This window comes from Ursus maritimus, unplaced genomic scaffold (assembly GCF_017311325.1).
Source record: "Ursus maritimus isolate PB19 unplaced genomic scaffold, ASM1731132v1 scaffold_14, whole genome shotgun sequence".
In the NCBI taxonomy this organism is placed as follows: Eukaryota; Metazoa; Chordata; class Mammalia; order Carnivora; family Ursidae; genus Ursus; species Ursus maritimus.
In genome coordinates, this window is record NW_024423786.1 from 69,871,185 (window position 1) to 69,887,322 (window position 16,138).

The window sequence follows — 16,138 nt, forward strand, 5'->3', positions numbered from 1 at the left end:
GGCGTCCCCGGACCGGGACATCGGGTTCTTGGAGAAATGTTCCAGCAGCTCAAGCCCGTGTCCCCCACCTCCACACCAAGCCTGTCTCCAAACTCCACCCCAGGCTCACATGTATCTGAAAGCCATAGTTTCTCTGGACTGGATACTCTGTGACATCGTAACACGTAGACAAGTCAATTTCCCCGTCCAAGTCAGCCGCCTGCAGAGAGAAAGTAAAAGTCAACACCTAGACAAGTGAATTTCCATGTTAGCTTTATTTTTAATGGGCATATACACTGACAAGCGAGGATACTGCCCATCCTATGCGACCTGGAAGCATCCACGCCATGTCCCCGTGTGTCCTGCCAAAGATACCCCATGCCAGTGCTTCTCAACCCTGATGCTGGAAGTCTCTTATACTCTTAAAAACTGAGATCCCCATTTATGTGACTTTTCTCTATTGACGATACTAGCATATTAGAAACAAACTAGAAAAAAAGTAAACGTATTTGCTCATTTAAGAACACAAAGAAACATTTTATTTTATCATAAAAAATATTTTAAAAAGTCAGCCAGGGATTTTTGTAAATCTTGGTTTAAATGCTTGGCTTCCAAGGACAGCTGGATTCTCACATCTGTTGCTGCATTCATCCTGTTCAATATATCATTTTGAATGAAGTACAGCTGACTCTTGAACAATATGGGTTTGAATCGTGTGGGTCCAGTTGTACACAGATTTTTTTTTGCTATAGTACTGTAAATGTATTCTCTCTTCCTTATGATTTTCTTAGCGGCCTTTTCTTCTCTCTAGCTTACTTTATTGTAAGAACACAGTGTACGACACACATAACGTGCAACATCTGTGTCAATCAACTGTTTGTGCCGTTGGGAAGGCTTGTGACCAACCGCAGGCTCTTAGTGCAGTTTTGGGGGTGTCAAGAGTTGCATGCGGGTTCCCAACTGCGGAAGGGGACAGCACTCCTAACCCTGTGTGTGTTCAAGGGTCAACTGTATACAAAGACAGTCCAACCTACAGAGAGAGACTGGAAAAGAGACACATATTTTAATGGTCATTTCTTTCTTTTTCCCCAGTTTTGTCGAGGAATAACTGGCATACACCACTGTGTAAGCTGAAGGTACACGGCATGACGGTCTGATTGACATACACCGTGAAAAGCTGTACTTTCTTAAAGGTTAACTGCAAAGTGGAATCTGAAATCCTATCAAGGGACTTCACATTCCGTTATATTAAAATCCATGGTTTTTCCCTCTGAATGGACTTTTACCCGTGAGTGATTTTGTAACTTTATGTATTGGTCATTTGGAAGACATCAAGGTATGCGTATCTTCCACAAATAGACGTATTTCATTACCAAGCTCAAAACATGGTAGTATGAGCACCTATGTCATCAGGACCGTCTGTAAGGACAGGGAAGCTGCCAAGTTTGTGATGGGGAAAACACATTTTCCAAAGTTCCAATTTCGCTTGAAAGTTCAAATTGTATCACTGGCACCAAACTGTCCATTGTTTTCTTTAACGGAAGAGACTCACTTGGTTCATTTTTAAGGAAGTGCCAAACACCCAAAGTGAGTGAGCAGTATGTCTCTCAGTTGCTCCTGCCACTTTCCAGTACGGACAGTACTGTGCGAGGAGAAGCCACCAGGTCGGCCGGCGGCGCGCGTGGGCAGCAAGTGCTTTCCCACAAGGCACCCCTCATACTCCGGAATGCAGCAAAAGCAACTTACGCTCACCGTCGATTTTGAATCACAGAATATAGAAGAGTATTCAAGAACTGAGACTTTAAATGGCATCTTAATTTTATAACAATAGTTTTTCTGAGGTTCGTGATACGTAAATACATATAACCAGCCCCCTAATGGAAGATATTTAGATTCTTGCCCATCTGCTACTCTTACAGAAATGTAGGAATGACTAACCTGGGGCACAGATGTTTTCCTATATGTGGAAATATATCTGAAGGATTCCTGGAGTGGGATGCAAGGGAAAAGGTAGGAACACACAGACTTGCCAAATTGCTCAAAAGAGATATTTTTGTAGGTGAAGGAAAAAGAGCTCCTTCTGGTTGGTCTTCAATCATGGAATCAAGACAGTCAACTGAGCCAACCAAATTCATTTGTCACATCCCATCTTTGTCCAAAAGACAAGGGACAAGATTTAGTTCCATTTCTTCAAGAGACTCAATTCTCCATGAAATTTTTGTAGGAAAAACAAAACTGCTCATCCTGAGTTTTAAAATAAGATCTCTTTCAGTGTTTTTCAAAGAACAGAGAAAAGAGAAGTCACTGAAGCACACCACCCAGATGCCTAAAGCAGGGCCTCTGAACAGCCCAACGTTTCAGGAAGAATCAGTCACGAGAACATCAAAAGCTTGTCACACTATGCTCAGCCTTCCCATCAAATCTAGACCAGGAAACCCAAGATGGCAACTTAGACACCTGTCGACAGACAGAAGGGGACTTGAGCCTGGAGAAGCGGTGGCTGGGAGCCCTTCAGCTGTCTCCACAACTGGGAAGGAAACCAAGACACTCACCTCCTCAGCCGCCGAATCCCTGTAGTATCTCAGACTTTGATCAGCAAGGACAAACCAGTGTTTCTTCCACTAAAAGGGAAGGGAAAAGCAGACTCAGCTGGGGCAGAGCGGCACATTTACTGCTCCAAGGTGATCCACAGCCAGAGTCCTGGGGGAACCTCCCAGAGCACAGGAAAAGCAGAGGGCAGGTGGCCCCTCCCACGAGTGGCAGACACACACAGGACTCTGCTCAGGCCGCAGGCAGCCATGCGCACATGACCTCAGGGCACTTGCTAAGCTGCGGCTCCCCCGTGACCAGGCAGCATGGAGAGCTGGGGTGGGCCGCAGGCTATGGGCTCTCTGTAACCCACAGTGGTGTGGCTGGTGAAAAGTGCTTCGCAGTCCTCAGTCTCAACTCCAGAGGCTGCAGACAGGGGGCTGGCCCCTCAGAGCTGAAAGGTGGCTGTGGAAACAGCATCTCCACCCTTAGGTGGCTGCCTGTGAGCCACAGCCACTGGCTGGCTAACCAGAGGGGTGCGCCCACCTGCAGCCAGCAGGAGCAAACCAGCCAGCTAGCTTCCCAAGTCTTCACTGTGAGTACCAAGGAGGGAGACTTGAGTCTTCAGCAAGGCCAAGGGGATTGATATGGAGGAGAGAGAAAAAGAAGATGTTTCGGCACAGTCGCTCGGGAAGCACGAAGGGGAGCTCAGGAGGGTGGGGTTTCAAGGGCCTCTCTTGTTAATGAACTAGCAGGCTCCTCTTGACACCTTCTTAGAGGCCTGGCCTTCCAGCCCCAAGCAGGGTCGAGGTGGGGCTGGCAGGTCCAGCTGCAAATGGCACTTCCTGCTTGAGTTTGATGGCAAGACTACGACACTGGCTCCTCCCAGGACTGCAGCTGAGCTGGAGTCTCTGGTAGAGTCTAGAAGCCCTCGGCTGCTGTCCACTTGGCCGGCCTTGTAAGCAACCACAAGCCAACCACACAACCAGAGGCTTCCTGGGAAGCCTGGGCTCCCAGAGAACTTTTAGGAAAGATTACTGGGTAGGGAGCTAGTGCTGTAGGACACCTCCTGGCCTGAGGCTGAGATCCCTTCGGGGTGCAGGAGGGCAATCTTTTCCAGAGGTCCCCCCCACCCCTGCAGAACTGAGGGTGGGGGAGGCTGTGCTCCTCCACTTCCCTGAGGAGACGGGGGTCTCAGCTATACCAGTCCTGGCCCACCAGACACGAGGCCACGCTGGAGGTGGGGGGTTGAGCCAGTGTTCCCACACCTGCTGGGGACAAGGCCAGGCAGACCTCGTACCTGCTCCCCAATACCTCAGAGGCCCCAGCAGCCCTGCATACTCACCTGGCCGTCCTCGTACTGCTTGGTCAGCCAGCCTTTCTTGAAATTCAGCAGGTCGGGCTAAGAAAGGGAGAAAAAAAGTACAGTTCAGAAGAAAGCACACTGATATCCCAGTCGTGGGAAAAGGGTGACCGAGGGGCAGGCATTTCTGTGCAGATGAGGTGGGCGGCAGGAAAAGGCATTTCTCCACCTGCCAGCAAACACTCCACAGATTCGTGTGTCTTCGAGGGACGAGATGCCGGGCACGGCCCCAGCGCCCTGTGAGCAGCAGCAGCTGGGCTGCCCGGACGCTCTGAGGGAAGCCCTGGCTACGTCGGCAGCAGCCGCCTGGCAGTACAGAACGGCCCAGAGGGAGAGCCGTTTAGTGTTTCCCGTGAAGGGGAAAATCTGCAGTGAGCCCTAAAAGAAGAAATCAGAAGTTCTCACAGAAGCCACAGGAAGATGGAGAGAGGAAGCCTGAAGAGCAGAGCCCACGTACAGTGTTGAGCAGAGACGCAGCAGCAAGCCTGCTGAGGCCCTGAGGTCACCTATCGAACAGGACGGGCTTTATCTCATTTCCCTGCGAGATGCAAACCCCGGACAGCTGGCGGGAAAGCAGGGGGTGAGGTCTCTGCCGGGCTCTCCCGCAGCCTTGCACCCGGGCCTGCAGAGCAGCTGGGGAAGCGCCCGAGGACCACCTGCAGCCCAGCTGGGCCTTGCTTGTGTTTCACGCCTGGACACCTGTAAAGCCAGTGCCTAAAGAGATGTGACTCATCCTTCCCCTCGCCCCATGGGCTCGCTCTCCGCCTTCCTACAGCTGTCCCGACCAGATCAGGCTGTGATGTCTTCCTGTACGTGAAGGACTGGGCGGGAATTATGAGAACGGTGTACAGTGGCAGGACCACCACCAGCAACACGTGTTCTGCGAGTCTCTGGTTCCAAACCTCTGAGCCAAACTCAGACTCAAGGGAAAAACAAACTTCGTCCAGGTAAGAAGCCCTCCTATCCTTGTTCAGGTTCACGGGAACGTGTGGGCGGAGGCTCCACAGCCTAGGGGCAGAAGTGGCACCAACCGCGGCCTTCTCAGAAGGCTGAGGACAACACAGAGAGGAGCCCCAGGTCACCCTGTGAGCAGCTGTCCTGCACTCTCAGGGCCTCTGGCCTGCCACTCTCAGCTCCCCGAAGGAGCGATGGTCCCGGATGACCGCGCCCCACCTGCACCTCCACTGCTGCAGCTCAAAGGACCTAGGGCAGAGGCCTTCCTCCTTCTGCGGTGAAACACCACGGACAAGGCAAGGGCCCCCAGCAAGAGGGGGCTCCTGCCTCCAACGTGTCACTGAAATAAACACCCAAAACAAGAACAGAGAGGTTCCTTGTTGTGGCCCCGGTTCCCCAAAGTCAGGATTTTGCTGCCTTGGCCAAGTGGCCTCTTCTACCAGGGACTTCAGAGCTCAGGATGCCCATGGAGTCCAAAAAGGGGAAAGAAACACAGCATCTGCTTCCCACGCACAGACACAAAGGCCGGTGCAGAGGGGACAGCCAGCATGGACGCACGGACATAAGCAGACAGTGACCCCAAGTGACAGAAGCAGCAGGAGCAGCGTCTCCAGGCCTCGGTGCGCGGGCGCCTGGGCTCACCGTCAGGGAGGACTCCGTGGACCTCCTGTCCAGTGACTTGGCTCTTCGGTGTGGAGACAGGGGGGAGGCCGAGGTGTCCGGGAGAGGAGCTGTGGGGGCTTCGTTGGGGAGGTCCTGTGGCAGAGAGCAGCCGCCAGTCAGTACAAGCCAGTACACTCAGGCGGGGAGCAGGGAGACCAGCAGCCAGAGCTGTGGGAGGGTCAAGACTGTTCCCAGGCGAGGACGAGAGCACTTTGTCTGGGCCCCGTGGCAAGTCCGGGCCAGCATGGGGACCGGAGCCGGCGTCCCGGGACTCCTCGTCCAGCGCCTCCCGCTTCACACAGCGGGCTCAAAGACGTGCTAGTCGCTGGAGCAGCCTTTTCTTTCAGATGCACTCGTCACCATCACTCTCCTGGTCCCACCCCCGTCCCCTGGCTTCTCAGGGTCACAGAAGGAAGAGCCGCGGACTCTGTGGCAGCCAGCAGCAGAGCACCTCATGAGCCCAGAGAGAAGCTGGGGAGGAAGATGAAGATCGGACACAGCAGGGCCGTAAGAGGCGGGTGGGCTGCCCGGGAGGAGGAGGAGGGTTCAGAAGAGGGATCTGCCCGTGGACTATGTAGAGAAGCGAGGGCTATGGCCGCCACTCGAAAGAAGGAGGAAGGAAGGTGCTCAGCCTCACGGCTGGGCTGCCTCAGAGAGGAAGACAGCAGCTCTAGCTATGACCTGGGATCTGAGGCTCGCCAGACTAGCCTTCAGCAGAAACGGATGAAGTTCTGACAGGAAGATGCAGAAGATAGGCCTTGTTCGCAAGAAAGTCACTCACTGGAGGAGAGGAGAGACACAAGCAAACAACTAGGAAACGAGAGCGGGAAGCCCAGCAGCAGCGTGTCCAGGTGTGTTTGGGGGGTCTGTGAGAAGGTGTGGGGCCACATGCTGACTGTGCCCCCGTGGCCGCACATGGCACTGCCTGGGCCTCAACACTGGCCCCGGACCCCAGGCGCTCACCCGTTTCCTGGGAAATGCCCTCTTCTCACTGCGGCCCTGGCGAGTGTCGCTCGATGGCGAGGGCCCCGCTGATGAATTAGTCTCCATGTGCTCCGCCTTCTCAATGTCCAAGGCCTCAAATTTCTCAATGACCTGGGACCTCCTGCAAGAGAGGACACGAGGCTGCTGAGGGGGAGACAGGGTCCCCCCCACAGCCTGAGGCGGGCTTGGCCTTGAGTTGCAGAGGTGCTCCTTCAGCCCAAGCTCCCTGTCCCACCACCGTGGATGGGGAAGCCATGCAGGGGCTGGCAGCAGCTCAGGGGCCAGGGCCTCCCCCTTTCCCAGGCCTGTCCTTGACACTGGAGGCCCCAGCATGACACACTTGGCGATCACACAGCTCATTGCCTGGCACCCTCTCCTGAGCCACAGACATGATCAGAAGGCAACCACCACCTCGGAGGGTGACAGCCTCCGTCCCCCTCGCATTCATTCCTCAGCAGATCATGATGCAGCCCCCACCCCAGGGCATCCAAAATTGAGCAAGAAAAAGGCCCATGAATTAACATCGTTTGTGCCAACAGTAAAAAGAATCAAAAACCAAATTAAAACAAAAACAAAGCAAGTTGATTTCGTGTGAAAAGGCCGGCGCATCATCAGGCCATCTACGGCTGGAGACGGAGCTGAGATGGGAGCGAAGCAGGCGAAGGAAGGGCGAGTAACGTCACACAGCCACACAGCAGGAGAAGGTGGAGAGGGGCAAGACCTGAAAGAAAAGAAGGCTGGAAAATGAATACACTGAAAGGGACGGCTTTTTAAATCAAATAATGGTAAATCAAAATTATCCAAAGAATTAAAGAAACAAAAACCCGAGGTGATCGCTGAGAAGGGGATGCCATCCTTGTCCCTGAGTCACAAGGAGTCGCCATGGTGTCCAAAGGCAGGGAGGTCAGGTGGGGCACATGGGCCGAGGCCAAGTCCTCACCCCCGGGGGCCGCCCACCGGGGGGGGCCTGAGACGTGGACGTTGTTTAAAAAAGGCACACGGCCCAAATGCGAGTCACTCGTGCTAAGCCCACTCACCAAACTGAGACTTGATGTCTAAATTACAGTTTCAACCTCTCCCAGGAGTGGAATCTTAACCCAGTCAATCTGGAGGTACCTGGTCAGCACTGGTGAGGTAATCCGCCTGACAGACCCCTGCTGTCCCCCAAAGGAAGGTGACCTTGCCTGAAACAATGCACTCTTCACCAGGAACTTCCTTGTCCCACCCCCTTCTGCCTCCAAAAGTCCTTCACTATGTACGGCTCCTCAGAGATCCTTTCTGTCTGCTAGACGGGATGCTGAATCCTGAATAAAGCCAATGAGATCTTTACATTTTGCTCAGCTGAATTTTTGCTTTACAGATCTGGTGGCAGTGATGGTACCTGAAGAAAACTTCAGACAGCTTTAAGGACAATGACAAACAGCTAGCTGTGGCACCTGGGAACCCTGAGTGCTCTGTCTTCCTCGCCATTTCTGAGGGCCATGGGAAGTTCCTCCTGGTTCTGAGCTCTGCTCTCTTGTCACTGAGTTCCTGATCTAATTGGCTTTCTACGGTCCCCCACTTGACTAGACCATGCTGGGAACTATGGCTTATTCAATCTGCAAGTCCCCGTTTGATGGGAACCCCGCTCCACAGTTCCCGTCCTTTGGGGTCTGCTGGTTCAGTAGGTCCCCACATCCCCAGCCCCACACTGAGAACTGCTGGGGGTGCTGGTTAGCAACATCGCAGTTACTGCCGGTACGTTAAGGTGAGCACGAGGTAAAGGCTATGGCGGATGAGAATCTCAGAAGCCAAAAGCTACAAAATCAATGGGCACGGGCCGAGCACTTAAAAACCTATCAGAGCATTTGCCAGCTAACTCTAAGACTCCTGTGTTAGGGTAAGCTGGTCACAGAATGGACACGACAGTGACACTGGTTACCTGCCAACCTCAAAAAAATTTCCGTGCACCAAGGTGTGCTGTAAAACTCCACACAATTCCCAACGCAGCAGCATACCCTTTTAGGGATTAATTTGACTCTGGGAGACTCAAGGGCTTCACTAAAAGAAATGGGATCTTTAAATTCCAGAGTTGAGGGGCACCCAGATGGCTCAATCGATTAAGCGTCTGCCTTCGGCTCAGGTCACGATCTCAGGGTCTTGGGATCGAGCCCCGCATCGGGCTCCCTGCTCAGTAGGGAGTCTGCTTCTCCCTCTCCCTCTGCCCCTCCCCGCCCAGCTCATGTTCCTGGGTATGCACTCTCTCTCAAAGAAATAAAATCTCAAAATACATACATACATACATACATACGTACATAAATTAATTAATTAATTCCAGAGTTGAGTACACCAACTTCCAACACACCTACTTACTTGAGCTACAGTCCCAGAAACTATTACAAAAATATTTACAAAAATGCAAAATCTTGCTAAAGATAACTTAGAATTACAATGGCCAATATGGGAATATTCCAGTTAGACAAGATCATTTATTTAGGAAGTACACTTACAATTAAAAGCAAGGGTTCCTAAATCAAACAAACAGAACGGGGTACCTGTTTTAATTGGTATGCAGAAGCTTCCAAAGGCTTCAAGATTCCAAAACAGTTTCACTGAAAGTTTTTTTTGTTGCAAAGGCTAATGAAAAATTAAAGACACAAAAGATATCTAAAGCAACGCCTAGGCCTCCCCCATTACAGCCTCTTAGGAGTATAACACCAAAACACTGGCCCAGACAGCAGCAGTATTGCTTGTAAGCAACTGGGCCGTAAGAAAAAAGTTTGTCCTCGAACGTTTTGGATAAATCCTTCAACACCAACTTGAATGCCCTCCCTAGCTGCCTTTGAAGGAGGCCCCCATGTGGGCTCCTCCCAGAGTTGGTGGGACTGAGGGATTTTCTGGTAAACTGCTATGTTATTCTCTTAAACAGCCAAGGAAAACTAAAATTAAAATTAACAAAAAATCTTGCCAAATTCTGGTAGATACCAGAGGCTACAGAGGGAATCCTGGGAAAACTAGTAGAAGCCAGAGAAAAGTGAGAAACCATACCAGAGTCAGTTCTCCTGAACAGCCATCTCTAATGCCCAGTCGAAAGACAAAAATAAAATTTCACACTATCCTTTTCTTTCCAAATCCAGACACACTGGTTCTTGATCCTTTCTCTGTCAGGGACAGCTACTGCCTTCTTGCTTGTCTTGTCTTGTGTCCTAAGAATCTGGCTTGGTATTCTGTCTGAATGGGACATGCAGGTTGCTGGTTCCTTCTTTTGGCTATCTTTGAGAGTAACTCTGGACCCCTCCTGGGGTCCCCTCTTACATGGAAAGGGGGGCTGTTCAATACTGCCAGAAACATTTACTGTTATGTCCTGGCTGACAAGGGACAAGATATTTAAGAGGAGTTTTTAAATAGCTCTGTGGTCAGAAGTTGGCCAAATTGGAAGCTGATAATCAGAGGAAGTTTTCTTAGGCCTTCTTCCCTAAGCTACAATGAAATGATGTACCCAGACGAAAGAGCATCTGAAGTCTCTGTGAAAGGATTTATTACAACATTCCACAAACATTTCCAGATTCGGAACACAGAAATCTTTTGATTTCCATCTCAGTTGGAAAGCTCCTCTCTGACATAAAGAAGTAAACGGAGGATAATGTAGTTGGAAAGGTGGATCAAGTTATGATATCATTTAAGTTGCAGCCCAATTCTTTGAGGAATTAAAGCAACTGTCTACATCTTATAAATCTTCACAAAACCAGAAATTCGGCTGCAGAAACAACCTGAAGTCCGCCTCTTTTTTACTGATACCAAAACCACACCTAAAGATCCCTAAATGCTTCTAAGTACTGTGAAAATTTTGGCCTTAGGAAAAAAAAGTCCTTCTTGGAAGCATTCACATTCTTTCCCTGTGCCTCTGTGATGTCAACGGTCTACCTGGTCTTCTCTGGGACCTCTTATCTAGGCCATCTCTTTGAAATACAAACTTCAGGGAGGGAATTTTGTCAGAAAAACTAAAGAGGGAAAGGTTATTTGGAACAAGGGTAAATGAAAAATCTTAAGTGTCTCCTCCACAAATATCATTAAAAAGCTTTAGCCATCTGACCAGGTAAACTTGTGTCATCTGCCGGAAACACAATACGGACCCAACTTAGAACTAGTACAGTTTGTGTTATTGTATCTGTGCACGGCCAAAATTTTAGAATGGAAGCTGTAAGGTGTGTGTGTGTGTGTGTGCGTATCTTCCACCTATGGATGGTATTGCCAAAATTAATTTGTAAAAGAGCTCTATTTAATTGGCTTCAAGGAAATTAAGTGCTTATATGAATTATATGTATATATACACACATCTTTATACAATAACATTCTAAAAATCATAATAGAAAGTAACCCAATGCTTTCAGGTTCATGTAATCAAGGAAAATATTCAGTATTAATGCTGATCTGTTATGGTTTAGTTAAAATAGGCATGTCTGCAGAGTTACCCACACTAACTATAGTATACACCTACAACTTTTATTCTAGCTGGGTTTTACTAGTCAAATCAGCTCATGGTGTGTCTGTTATAAACTTTGTCAACAGGAAAAATAATGTAGGATGATGGCTGACTTTGTCCAAATGTTTCGTGAAGCTTTCATGGGTAGTCAAAACACAATTGATCTATGAATTAGATATATATAAGTGAGATATGCATTTTTAGGTAAACTTTTCATCAATAATTATATTTTTCGTATGTCTACTTAAATGGTTCCCCAAATCTTTTTGGTAAAAATATCTTATGGGTTTTACCAAATTAAACGACAAAGTCACTGAATATCTAGATCATTTCCAAATAAAATACTGAAACATTAATTACTGAACACAGGTTTACCTACTTTTTTGCTTTTCATTATATAAAGACGCTAAAGATACTTGGGTCTGTTAGTAAACACGTTTTGTGCTACACTGAAAAATCTATTATGAGAAAGCATGTTTCCAGAAGATACAAGATGTACTCATAAATTTGCCAAGCCACAGAATGCTAACATAAGACAGTTCGCAATTGTTTATTTTCACAAGAAATGAAGGTTTTTAAGGGTTAGAAATTCTAATATATGTAGGATGTATGTTTTTGGTAAGAGAAGATAGGAGGAACGGAGATCCATTTTTGTTGAGGGAAAAGAAAGTAATTTTGCCCTAAGGTGAGACTAGTTATTGCAGAATGGAAAAGAGAAAAAACTGGACAAAATCAGAATGTAAAAAAGAAAACTGGAGAAGGTTTGTGAAGAAAGAATCTTGGGAAAAGAAGTTTATGCCTGGTCAGGCTAATATTAAAACAAACCTGAGTTAAAAAAAAAAAAAGATGAATTTTAACATCAAAAGTAAGGTGGTATGGTATTATTATTTGGTTTTCTCTGTTAAAAGGACAAAATTTTCTTGGTCTGCTATTGATAAGAGACTGTGAAAGGTTTTCTTTACTTTTTAAGTAACCTGCTGAGAAAACAAAGATTTTGTGTCTTATTCCTGTGTTTCATGTAGTCTTTATCAGGTCTTTGATTACTGAAGGCAACTGAGTCTCCTCTATTAAACGAACTTGGTTTTTTTTTTTTTTTTTTTACAATCATGTAACTTTCCGTATATGCCTATAAAGTCTATAAATGTCATGCTGGCTAAATGATAACTGAGTATTGTTTCGTAGTGACCTAAGATCCTATGTGACCAAGGGTTTTAACACCTTTCAATATTTTGACAAGCTGCCCCAAAATGTAATTCTAAATCAAGTCTTCTTGACCTAGAAGTAACTTTGGGATTTTTCAGAGGATCCTTGAAAATCCTAAAAGATTTGTTCTCTCTCCTTATAAAAGAGAGGTGTTCACTAATTAGGCTTGTTATGTTACATTACACGGGCAGCATTATCAAATAAGCGGCACTAAATCTTCTTAGGCTCTAATATGTCCTGATGCAATATTATCAGTCATAATTCTAGCTGTTATCTTAAAATGTTGAATATCAAAAAAATAACCAAATGTCCATTACAGTGAACTCTCAGCTGATCTTTCACTATGGGCATTTTAAAGCCTTCTGTCACTTACAGAGTGTATTTACTCTGATGCTTTTACAGAAGTGTTCGTGGAAAGGACTTTGACAAGTACAGATTTCTTCCTTTCCTTTTTTTTTTAGAGAGGGAGAGAGAGAAGGGGGGAGGGGCAGAGGAAGAGAGAGAATCTTAAGCAGGCTCCACATCCAGCATGGAGCCTGACACGGGGCTTGATCTTACCACCCTGATATCATGATCTGAGCCGAAATCAAGAGTCAGACACTCAACCAACTGAACCACCCAGGTGCATCAACAAGTAACGATTTCTAATAACTTCAAGACCATAAAACTGAACTGGGGAAGAATATCTAGAACTAATGGAAAAATTGGATTCAAGCAGAACAAGTATTAATTACATAGGACTGAATGAACTGAGGATGATTATAATTTTACATGACCTTTTGTGTGCAACGGTGCTAGCTCCTTAGTGTTTTGCTTTTGTAGATTTAGGGAAACATTTTCACTTAAGTGACCTATGACCTATAGCAATCTGGTAGGGCATACCTTTGTAAACAAAGATGAAACATTTACTTTTTCTTCCTACCTGATCTCTCCAGAATTTGTAAACTCTTGAGTATTCTTTTCATGGCAATATATTTGGTTATTTTTGTATAAGTTTAATAAAAATCTGTTCTCCTTATAACAGAACATAATTGGAAACACTGGCTGTATTACCAAGGCTTTGACTGGAACGTCCTCTATTTTAGAGATGTACATAGACTCAGATAGGACCAACTAACTTTGAGGAACTGCTTAGAAAAATTGGGCTGCTACCTTGCTTACAGGGTTCCTGGCAGCCTTCCAGGTGAGTAAGGAAGGTCACTTCCTGGCAGGCCTATGAACCTCAGAATATTTGGGGGAAACTTTGAGAAGCGAGAAATTCACCCCAACTAGAGATACTACAGGTAAAATCTAATGGCGAGTCCTTGGCTTGGCTTCCTGGCCTCAGAGAAGAATTCAATCTGAGATTCCTTATGCGAAGTTCCATCAAAGCAGTCTTAAAAAGGGCTTATGTGGTCAATCACTATTCTTGCTGCACTTATAAAATCAGGCTAAGTTTAATGCAAACAAAGTAATTTTACTGCGACTATCTTTTAAAAAAAAAAGGGAATAACTGTAGAGAGAAAAATTGTGTTTGCATCTTTGTAGATATTAAATTCTAGGCTGTAACCGTCTTTGAGGTTTTGCTCCATACCTGTATATAAATACCCTGGACTGGCTCCTGAATTCTAGTTTTTGCAAATACCTGGCTATGACTCACCAAACTAACATTTCCTATCTTCTGCAATCCTTCTGATCTGGAATCACTAAGAACAAAGACTGCCCTCAAGGGCTATTCTAGGTCCTCCTCACTCCCCAGATGGCAACCAAACTTCAGGGACTTGAACCTTGGGTCCACATTTCCCAACTGAAAAGGGCCCCTTCAGACTCTAGGAACTACATAGCAACTAGAGACTTCAAAATCACATTGACTAGGAAGTAGCTGACACCAAAGTGGACAGCTTCCACCCAAGATGCTGGATCAAGACTTCATTCCTTAAACATGAAATGAAATTCTTTCCTTATCTCTTTTCTTTACTCTGGCACTGGCCTGGAAAGAAAGCCATCACGCGTGTCTCTCAGGCCATTACTAAGGGAGGGAAGAGGTTGGGACAATCTTTCGGATTGCTGGATTTATCATAAAAAGAGCTCTTTACCTGTCCGTGATACTAGAGGTCCCCTGGTCCTCCCTGTGACCAATTTCTCTTCTATTCCCAATTGACCCCCTGAACTTAGGAGTCGCTTAAACAGTCTGACTTTTACAGCCAGAACATCCCGTGCCTTGTTTTCACCTTTCTACAATTATAACTGTACTCGCCCAACTGAACACAAATTCCTAAGCAAATCGTAGTACATTTGTATTCCCATGTTCTCGTGATTCCCTAAATCAAATCTGCCCCCAATTATAAAAAGATCTCACCAGCAGGCCCCATCTCTGCAAGGCCAAAGTTGTTCTTCATAATAGGAGATCCCCTGATTACCCTGCAGCTGAACAAGAAAATGTCTGTGCTGTGGTCAGTGCCACTTACCGCACCTAGATTAATACTTCTGGGAAAGCTGAAACTCAGCTATGTAAAAATCACTGAAAAAGCCACTTCACTTAAAGTGACTCCTTCAGTGGAGGTCTTTCTCTGAGTTATTTGATTTTGATTGGTTTGGGTCTTGGGGACCATGGATCCAAAACGCACTCCAGACATTGGGAATTATCCTGCTTAAAATAACCATAGTAGTCTCCCTCATGCACTATATTCTCTGAAACGCATGTTTGCAGCCAGTAACCACCAAGCAAATGATCTCCTTAAGACTGCAACCAAAGAAAGGAATGAAGAGAATAAGTGACTTAAAACAATGGGAACCTGAAGCTATGACCTATGAGTACCACAGAGATTCAGCAACAAAAAAAGTCATGACCCATAAATACCACAGAGCAAAAAACTACAAGAATTTGAGCAGTAGCTGGGAGTGGTGTTAAGGTCTTAAATTTTGATCACACCACTCAGTTAAGCTGAGAGTCTGAACAAAAGGGGGGGAATTTGTGGGGTGCCTACTGGCTCAGTCAGAGGAACGTGCCACTCCTGATCTCGGGCTCATGAGTTTGAGCCTCATACTTAAATAAATAGATAAATAAATAAACTTTAAAAAGGGGGGTAGGGTGGGGGGAAATGCTTAAAAAAAAAAAGAAAAAAGAAAAAAAAAACAAAAGGCCCGGAATATTCAGAGTCAACTGTGCTAATAATTCCAAGTCACCAAATGGTGGTTAATACCTAACACAGTTGCCACCTCTCCCAGGAGTGGAATCTTAAACTAGTCAATTTGGAATTACCTACTTAGCACCAGTGGGGTAATCTATCTGACAGACCCTCTGTTGTCCCTCAAAGGAAGGTGACATTGCCCGAAACAATGCCCTCTTTGCTACTGTTAACTTCCTTGTCCTGCCCTCTCCTGCCTATAAAAGTCCTTTGTTCTGTACAGCTCTTCAGAGCTCCTTTCTGTTTGATGGATGGGATGCCGCCTGATTCATGAATTGTTGAATAAAGCCAATAAAGTCTTTAGAATTCACTCAGTTGATTTTTTTTTTTTTTATAACATTAGCATGTCACCAAACCAGAGGCCTGTCCTCCCAGGGACATCCAGGCAAGCGCCCAAGGTCACCTCACAGGAAGGGTAGGTAATTGCTTGCATTCTGGGCCAGTGGCAGAGAGTCAAGGAGAAGCAAGTGAAGGGCCTCTGAGCCCAAAAGATTAAAACCTAACTGAAGACTAATATCTGACTCTATAAGAAGAAAAAGGAAATGGCCTCAAACCCTGAGACCCTGCCAAGAGACCAGCTTTTACTTAGGAAGGGTTACCAGTAAAAATGGCTCTCGTAGGGTTTCTTCACCATCAAAGAAGGCTGAAGACCAAGGGTCGAACTCTCGGGGCACCTGGGCCCTCTGCTCCTCTCTGTGCTTGCACACAAAGCTTGCACAGAGCTCTGGTGCCCTAAGCTTCTGAGGAACCTCCAGGAAGAGAGCTTGTTCCCAAGCCAGCCGGCCAGAGCGCAAAGTGCCTGCGGCGACGGGGGGGGGGGGGGGGGGGGGGGGG

At 46.9% G+C, this 16,138-nt stretch overlaps 1 protein-coding gene across 3 annotated transcripts in view; it reads right to left on the bottom strand.

Annotated features, from left to right (window-relative positions):
- Positions 1–16,138, bottom strand: part of LOC103658486 (myosin phosphatase Rho interacting protein) — a 148,790-nt gene that overhangs the window by 36,917 nt on the left and 95,735 nt on the right. For all 3 annotated transcript variants that reach the window (XM_040630170.1, XM_040630171.1, XM_040630172.1), the window contains exons 8-12: positions 6,452–6,593; positions 5,468–5,581; positions 3,854–3,910; positions 2,532–2,600; positions 110–199 (exon numbers count right to left, since the gene is read on the bottom strand). In XM_040630170.1, coding sequence (XP_040486104.1) covers positions 110–199; positions 2,532–2,600; positions 3,854–3,910; positions 5,468–5,581; positions 6,452–6,593 — 472 coding nt within the window. The remainder of the gene's footprint in view (positions 1–109; positions 200–2,531; positions 2,601–3,853; positions 3,911–5,467; positions 5,582–6,451; positions 6,594–16,138) is intronic.